The sequence below is a fragment of the Zingiber officinale genome, chromosome 11B (assembly GCF_018446385.1).
Source record: "Zingiber officinale cultivar Zhangliang chromosome 11B, Zo_v1.1, whole genome shotgun sequence".
In the NCBI taxonomy this organism is placed as follows: Eukaryota; Viridiplantae; Streptophyta; class Magnoliopsida; order Zingiberales; family Zingiberaceae; genus Zingiber; species Zingiber officinale.
The window spans coordinates 87,388,176-87,397,251 of NC_056007.1; the positions used below are offsets into that span (position 1 = coordinate 87,388,176).

Below are 9,076 nucleotides of genomic sequence, written 5' to 3' on the forward strand. Positions count from 1 at the left end.
AGTGTGTTACGATGACTTTTCTGAAATGATATGCTACTATGCTAGGTTACCAATTAGACAATCTTTAACTCTAGTAATTGCCCTTACCAATGCACGTTATACTTCTAGTATTTGCTTGGTGTAAATTGTCATTTTAATCAATTATAAATTTTTTTACCATTGACTTGGATTCGATGTATTAGTTGGGGCTAGTAATATGACAATTGGTACTTGATAATTGGATATTAATAATTAAAGAATTTGTCATCAGTGTGTTACGATGACTTTTCTTGAAATGGTATGCTAGGTTACCAATTTGACAATCTTTAACTCTAGTAATTGCCGTTACCAATCCACATACTTCTAGTATTTGCTTGGTGTAAATTGTTATTTTAATCAATTATAAGTTTTTTTACCATTGACTTGGATTCGATGTATCATTAACCTTATTTTTGTTATTGCACTTAGATTTGTCAATGCATAAAGTTGTGTTTGCCTTTTAAGCACCTACTCTCTCTCTCCTTCTGACATTTTGTTGTGCAGTATTTGTTGGAGCTAGTAATGACAATTGGTACTTGATAATTGGATATTAATAATTAAAGATACACGGTGGGTAACACGTACTTAACTTTCATAAGTATTTGTTAGACAGGAATCCATTTCTGATGGGTGTGTATGAAAAAATTCCTTCCATCTATTTGATAGTCTATTATAATAGTCCCTTCGGGATGGTTAGTGATTAACGTATGAGATGTTATGATCATGAGATCTGAGATTTGAACTTATGAAAATAATTTATATCTCAAAAATGTATTAAACTCTTACACACCGCGAGGAGCTCGCGGCAGCCACAAGTGGTTGCGCCTAGCCGCTCTCGCTGGACACTGTACGTGACTATGCACGGACGGTGGCTGTGATTTCATGGTTGTGATTTTGTGGCCATGTGGTCCCAACGGCTGCTTTCTGCCGTTTGATATGTTGATCACTATAAGGTCAGAATTGGCTATCACTTCTATGTCAGGAAATTGCTGTCGTTTGATAAACTGTCAAGTCTTTTGATGAACCGAGAGATCATCATACAGCAGATGCATGAGTACTTGTTTGATTCTGTTGCTGGAGCGACACAGACGGGTTGCATTGGATATTATGTCAACGTGCAAAAATAACTTGGATGGTTCTTAATTATCACTCTCTGTTTCTGGCAATCACGACTACAGGAACTGTACGATATGAGGAAGGCGAGGTACATTAAATCACTGTAAGTTTATGTTTTGAGTTCATGTGTCTGTTTGTTTCCTGAGGAAGATGAATTGGATCAGCAAGGCTTGGAATGATTACTTCCTTTGTCATTTACTCTGGTAATAACTGGCCATGCATTATCAATATGACTTAGTGACTTTATGTTTTGAGTTCATGTGTCTGTTTGTTTCCTGAGGAAGATGAATTGGATCAGCAAGGCTTGGAATGATTACTTCCTTTGTCATTTACTCTGGTAATAACTGGCCATGCATTATCAATATGACTTAGTGACATGCATCCCTTTATCACACAAAGGTCAAGTTTATCTATCAAGTTCATAATTTGTCTTAATTTTCAATTATGGCCGTTTTAAGAAGTTGGTCAGTTGTGTATTAATGAGACCAAAGTGTTGAAGGGAACTATGATAAGACACTCAAAAGGAGTTTATATGGACTAAAAAGATTTTTGAGTCTCAAGTAGCACTTAATATTACCTTTCTTTAACTTGCTGTTGGTACGTAGAATAACACTGTAATTTTGTAGTGTTTAATGAAAAAATATATAGGGAAAATGTTGCTAATTCTATATGTAATTTACAAAAAAACTAGGGGCTTTATTAATGCCAATTTGATCTAATAGATGAGTGTGGTCAGCTAAGTCCACTCAAAAATTAACCTTATTTAAAATTTATAATGCACTTGGTGTAATATAAGATTAAATGTTAAATTACCATGAAGAAAATATTGAATTAATTTGCATATTTCTTCATCACAATATTTATTTTAGTTATCGTATTGTTATATCAAAAGTCAGATGGTAACTGAATGGTGGCCTATTGATTTCTATGTTTTATTAAATCCAGTCAAAATTTGATCTATTAAAACTATATCGATTAATTTTTAATCTTAAGGAATTAAACTAATTTGAGAAATCTAATTTAAAAAATAGCATTAAAAATTCGGCAAATAATATTAAATTTTCTTAATTAAAATTCATTGTTTGACATATTATATATATATATATATATTTATTGGAAAGCGCATGTGACAGGTAGCTAGAAGCCGTTGTGCATCTCATTAGAAAGAAAATTTTTTATAAATATGTTATAAATAAGGATCATGAATATTTATGATAATTTGAATGTTCTATTACTTTATCATGTCTAGAGGATTAGAGAAGAATTTAATAGGGTTTACGAAGAGTAGCTGTTCGAAATCAATGCAGACGTAAATTTTGACATTTCCACACATTGTAGAACAATTAATTAGTAAAACTTGTTTGTTTAAAAACAATAAGCTTACAATTTAATTTTTTTATCCACCTGCGCATGATTTAACAGTTTAATTAGCATTCAACAACCGAAAGGCCGTAATTAATTTCACATTCTCACGTGCGAGATCGATTAACTGTTGATTAAAATAAACTTAATGGTGGGATTAGATCGCAATCTAATCGAATGTTATTAGATCGGAGCGAATCCCGAGGCAAATATTTCTTCACGTTGACGGCGACCGGCGAGGTCCCCCCCTTTCCCCAGAGGAGAATTTGTCTTCGTACACAATATAAACTACACTAATATTTTAGTAGTTTTAACTAATTTCAAAATATTTTTAAAATGAAAAGTGCGGAAAGTATATTATATGAGTTCTAGCTAAAATTACTATCCTAATTTTTTTTTTTAAGAAAAACACATATTTTGAGATAAAGATACGAATTACAAAGATAATTTTGTCACGTTGTGTGATGTAAAGTGCGGAAAGTATTGATTATAAACTAAAGAATTCAATCATCATAATCAATGACACTGTACGATCATGGAGCAGCAAAACCGAACATCTTTTTTCAAAAAAAAAAAATTAAGGTAAAAGTATGATGTAATTAACTTGGTGGTCACTGCATGTGAATTCTGAAGGAAATACGTAGCATCCAATGATGAAATTGAAGTGCATTGATTAGTCCATTCAAGTCGTAGAAATGCTGCCTCATGCGTCGCCATCAACAGCATCATCTATTATGATGGGTCGGATAGACGTACTCAATGCCTCCTCCCTTTTGACCGCATTTTGACTTTTATTAGTTGACTCATCCAAACATCTCGACTAAGCGTGTGTTTACATGCATAAACAGAGCAGGCAATTGAGTTCTTCGAATCAGCAGTGGCATTGATGGATCGATCGATCGGGCATGCACGGTGAGTTGACAAGTAAAGCAACCGAGAAAGAATTGATGATTTCAATTTTGCGTAAGCAACAAGGAGCAGAAATCAAACTTTCAAAAGATCGATCGAGGAGGAAAGGGTAGAGCACCGAGGAGTTCTGACAAGATCACACGACGATCGCTCCAGCAATGCAATGAAGAGAGAGGGGGGAGGGAGGGCTTGGGGTCCCTCCTCCACTCCCGCTCCTGTCCCAAAGGAACTGGCGGGTGCAGTTCCTGGAGTGGATGGGGAGCAGCTGAAGGAAAGCAACGGGGAGGAGGGCGTGGAAGAAGAGGGTTACAGCTGTGGTGGAGGTAAAAGCAGCAGCGAAATTGAGATCATACGCGTAGGCGATCGATCGATGCAAATCTCTGGGGGAATAATAAATGTCAGCAGCAGCAGCAGTATGCAGCTAGCGTTAATTATTGAGGGGCTGGACCAGTGTGCAGGGCGTGAGAGGGGCGAAGTGTAACCCTGTCGGTTGTTCCCAATTCCCCTTCCCTTCTTTCTCTCTCTCTTTCTCGTCTCGTCTCGCTCTTGAGTCGTGATTTGACGAGCAGGGGAGAAGCACCAGCCTTTCTCCACGCCTTTCCCCTTTTCTCGAACAGAATGGGAGTTGGGAGACCATGGACAACGCATCCCACGCCACGCCCACTGCTACTCCTTCCTTTCCTCTTGTTGTTGTTGTTGCTCTCTCTGTAGCTCTTCTTTTGGTGCCTGAGAGGTTCCAGTCGCTGCCGCTTTTAGTGTTTGCATTTGCTCGTTTAGTCCCTCTCATCTCCCTTTGTTTTTTTCTCACTGTGTGTGTGTTGTTGATGATTTAGTAGTCCTGCTTGCATGTTTTAGGTGGGAAGTGATATCGATCGAAGTTCGGCGAGTTTGATGGAGTTTAGGCATAATAATCCGAATGAGATTGGGATCGGTTCCTCTTCTTCTACCGCTTACAATTCTTCTTTGGTTAGAGGAGGATCCGCCTTCTCTAAACCGACTCTTTCTTCCTCTTCGTCTCTTGTTTCACCGAGAGCAGTAGCGGGAGGCGGCGGCGGCGGAGGGTTGAGAAATGGACACGTCTTTGGTCATGGTCAGACGCCGCCGCCGCCGTCTACTCTTGAGATGGCTCCCGCCGTCATCGATCGCGCGCCGCAGTCTGTCGCGAAGAATACGGATCAATCTTCCGTCTCTAACTCGCCTCCTCCGGTGGGGGAGACTGGTGTGGCTGCGTCGGCGAGCGCGAAGGCGAAGACTTCGGCTGAAGCGGATGTGTCGGGGAAGTACAAGGAGTGCCTCCGTAACCACGCGGCTGCGCTCGGCGGCCACGTCCTCGACGGCTGCGGCGAGTTCATGCCCGGCGGTGAGCCCGAGACGGCGGACGCGCTCCGGTGCGCTGCCTGCGGCTGCCACCGTAGCTTCCACCGGCGGGAACAGGACGGCGGCGGAGGGAGCTCGTTCTTCCATTGCGCGACGCGACTGCCTCTCTTGCTCCCGCCTCCCCAGGCTCACTCGCACCACCAGAAGCAGTTCCAGTTCGGCAGGTTCCCAGCCAACCCCTCCCCGGCGGCCGGCATGCCTGGCTTCGTTCACTTCGGCGGCGGCGGCGGAAACAACCCCAGTGGGAGCGGCGGCACCACCACCGAGTCGTCGAGCGAGGAAAGGATTCGCACCGGGACCCCGACGCCCCCCGCCGCCGCCATGCCGAGGAAGCGGTTCCGGACCAAGTTCTCGACGGAGCAGAAGGAGAAGATGCTGGCTTTCGCGGAGCGAATCGGGTGGCGAATCCAGCGGCAAGACGACACCATGGTGCAGCAATTCTGCGCAGAGATCGGAGTGAGGAGACAAGTCTTGAAGGTGTGGATGCACAACAACAAGCACGCAACGGTGAGAAAGCAGCAGCGACCGCCTACTCCGCCGCCGCCGCCGCCGCTATCTCCTCCACCGCCGAAGCAGGAACAACAACCCATGGTGCAACAGAGCAACCATCATCCGCAGCACCTCCAGTAGTCTCTAAACTTGCTCGGCGATGTTCAAAATCTTGGCTCCCTCCTCTCATTATTCATCTAATTGCTGCTTCCCTTTTTATGCTACAACACAATCTGCATTAATCTTTGTGGCCATTTTAGCTCGATCCAACAAAATCAAACCTAACAGAAATCGAGATTGTCGCACGATGATTTCAGCAAACATTAATTACTTCTCAGAACCTTGGCTCGATCGATCGTCTTGAATCTGACTGTGACTGATACTGAAAACTATCAATGAAGCGGCTCAATCAAGAACACCATCATCATCATCTCCATTCGTCTGTCTCTGTCTCTGTTCCTCTCCATGAATTCAGCATTCTTCTTCTCGGACTGTCTCTTGCTTACAAATCTGTCGGTTATTTCATGTCAAATTCACATCATGCTGTCCCTATAACAACTGCAATCAAGAAGCCGTAGATCTATGCTCACTTTTTCTCCTAGTTTATGAGTTCGAAGATCACAACGGATAAGATTGAAAAAGTGGATAAAAACAAAAACTCTTCCCGGCAGCCCATGCTCTGCGTTTCTGCGAGGTGAGTAGATCTCGGATATTTCAGACTTCTTTCTCATCGAATTTATTTAATTCATGCATGCATTTAATATTAATTTGCATTTATATTTCTGTACTTGGAATTGAATCTAGCTCCATGTTTGTAGTTGGGAAGCGATCGATGTAAAGAACAACATGGAGTGCAATTAATTATATTTATACAGTATTAACTTGTTGTTTAAGATTAATAACGATGGCATTTTACGTGCTGATAAATATGCTAACACTTCATTTGAATATTATTTTTGTAGGAGTGTACATAGATAATATATTTTTTTTCTCATTGAAAATTGCGTAACATATCTAATCAGTCGTGTGACAGGGGACAGCAATGGGTCATCACGTCATGTCAATCTCCTAGTGCATCTACAGTAGATTACAGCTATTATTTTGCAACAAGATAATTAATGAGGTTTTGATCAACAATTAGACATTTATATTATTTTTATGGTCTACATTTTCAAAAGTGAATAAATGTAGAGAAAATGGGGATAAAAAACATGTGTTTTTAAAGGAATATATTTAGCTGTAAATTGTTCTAAAATTTTTAATAGAAAAGTCTCTACATTACATTAGAAAAAAATTATTTTTATTGTCTATATGTAAATTATTCTTTATTTCAACTCTCTATTAGATATTAATTTATTTAATTTCTTTTATTTTTTAATATAAAATGTTTAAAATGAGATATAAATTTTTATAAATGTAGCATATATAATTAGAAATTAATATATTTTTTTATTAAATTAAGTATGACTTTTTGGTCTAATCAATCATTGATATATTTTATTTTAATTAAATAGTGTTGAGTTTAGAAAAAAATATATCTTATTTTTTATTTTCTATATCTATTAAAAAATACGGAATTATATTCTATAAAAAGAATGGTATAACTTCTTAAAAATTTAACACCATTTAATTAGAATCTAGTTTATCAATTGATTAGATGGAAAAATAGTTTTACTTAATTTAATATAAAATATATTAAATTTTAATTTAAATATATTATATTTAAGAAAAATTATATTTTATTTTAGACTTATTGTATCTAGTAAAAATAATGACAATAAGGTAAATTAATAATTTGGTAAATAGATATATAGTAGAGAGTGAAAATAATTTTTTTTTAATAAAGGGACTGAGAAGGAAAGACAATTATCCTTAATATAATATTTTTTTTATTACCCCCGGGCGTAGCATAGACGATGGACGCATAATATCTCTGACGTAATGGTCAGGGGTCGATTCTCATAAACTGACGACATGAGTTTATCCTATCATACGCCTATAATTTGTCGGATCAATACTAGGGAGATCGCTAACGTAGCGGCTCTATCTTTTTTTAAATAAATTTTTTATTGAAAAATTAAATATATAGATGCAATTTAGAAAGTCAATTCATAGATTTTAGACGTTGCAAAATTTAAATTTAGTCAGAATTCTTAATATATATATATATATATATAATTTTAATTAAAAAGTTGACGATTTTACTACTTAATTATTTTTAAATTTTAGTCGAAACTTACTACATTAATCATTTTGATATTTACTTTTAATTTATATATATATATATATATATATATAACGCGCACAGAACGCATCGCGTAGGATATCAGCGTTTTTTTTTTCTTTTTATTTTTTTTAAATTTTTGAATTAAAAAAATAATTAAATATTTTTTAAAATTTTTATTTTTAGGGTTCAGGTTTTGGGTTATAGTATCAAAGCTATTTTTTTTTTTTTTACCTCTAGGGTTCTGGCTTTGGATTATAGTATCAAAGTTATTTAGGGTTCAGACTTTGGGTTATAGTATCAAAGCTATTTAGGGTTCAGGCTTTGGGTTATAGTATCAAAGTTATTTTTTTAAGATTTTACCTCTAGGGTTAAGCTCTGGGTTATAGTATTAAAGCTATTTTGTTTTTTAGATTTTACCTCTGGGGTTCAGATTTTCCAATTAGATTATAGTGTTTAGTTTTTTAAAAAAAATAAATTAAATTAATTTAAATATTTATTGAATATTGTAATATGTTGAGGGGATATATTAAATGTATTAGAAATTTATATAAGGAAATGTGAATTTTTTCAATTGATTTTTTTAATTTAAAATATTTAAAAAAAAAAAAAAAACAAAGCTTGATCTCCTGCGCGACGCGCACAGTCACGTGCACGTCGCGCGGGAGATCAAAACTATATATATATATATATAATAATTATTTATAACTTTAATCAGAGCATTTACTCAAGCACGAGGTTGATTGACTGATTTATATGTAAGGTAATAAAAGTGGATAAATTTATAGCATATACAATTCAGCAAATAACGCTAGACATTTTGTAACGCCCTTTGAACCATAAAAAAAAAAATATTCCTCTGATAATTCTTTTAAAAGTATTGTTTTATTATTTATTTTGACTTTTTTCAACCTAATTCTTTTAAAAGTATTGTTTTATTATTTATTTTGACTTTTTTCAACCTACATTAATTCATATATTCAAATTTAAAATTTAAACACAAAATGAGCATATAACAGTTGGCATCTAAATTGTTATATGATAATGCTTAAATTATTTAATTATTTTAAAATATAAATAAACTCTAATAGTTCACAGAATGCATTTATATATTTTAGATTCAAATTTTGAGAAAAATACCATGTGGCAATTTTGTATTAAAATATTCATATAATAATTTTAGTTAAAATTGTTATATATTATTTTTAAGTTATTTAATCATTTTAATAGTGTGGTTGGACTGTAAGGAGTTAGAGAGTGAATCTATATATTTTATATTCATATTCAAATTTAGAAAAAAAAATTCTTAACCAAAGGTTTTTGAATCATTTGATAATTTTAAAAGTAAAATTGAACTCAATGACCTGCATCTATATTTCAAATCTTTAATATATATACGATTATATATCAATTTAGATCAAATTTTCCATATGATCATTTTTTAAATATATATTTTATTTATAATTTGTATGGTAATTTTTAAAACTTTATAATAAAATTTATATCATTTTCTCTCTATTTAAAAAACTTAAATTTTAATACATTTCTTAAATTATAATTTACATAATAATTTTGATAAAC

General features: G+C 35.3%; 1 protein-coding gene across 2 annotated transcripts; it reads left to right on the top strand.

Annotated features, from left to right (window-relative positions):
• Positions 1-3,312: 3,312 nt before the first annotated feature.
• LOC122035357 (zinc-finger homeodomain protein 6-like) lies at positions 3,313-5,495 on the top strand. Of its 2 annotated transcripts, none has more exons than XM_042594762.1 (2): positions 3,313-4,176; positions 4,261-5,495. In XM_042594762.1, the coding sequence occupies exon 2, from the start codon at positions 4,297-4,299 to the stop codon at positions 5,410-5,412; it is 1,116 nt and encodes a 371-aa protein (XP_042450696.1). In that variant the 5' UTR covers positions 3,313-4,176; positions 4,261-4,296; the 3' UTR covers positions 5,413-5,495. The 2 variants fall into 2 exon arrangements, with proteins under 2 accessions (XP_042450696.1, XP_042450697.1); XM_042594763.1 differs by having other exon boundaries at positions 3,313-4,138.
• The last annotated feature ends 3,581 nt before the right edge of the window (positions 5,496-9,076 follow it).

Excerpts from the sequence above, each read along its gene's own strand:
- LOC122035357 (XM_042594762.1), top strand. The coding sequence starts at position 4,297 with ATGGAGTTTAGGCATAATAATCCGAATGAGATTGGGATCGGTTCCTCT.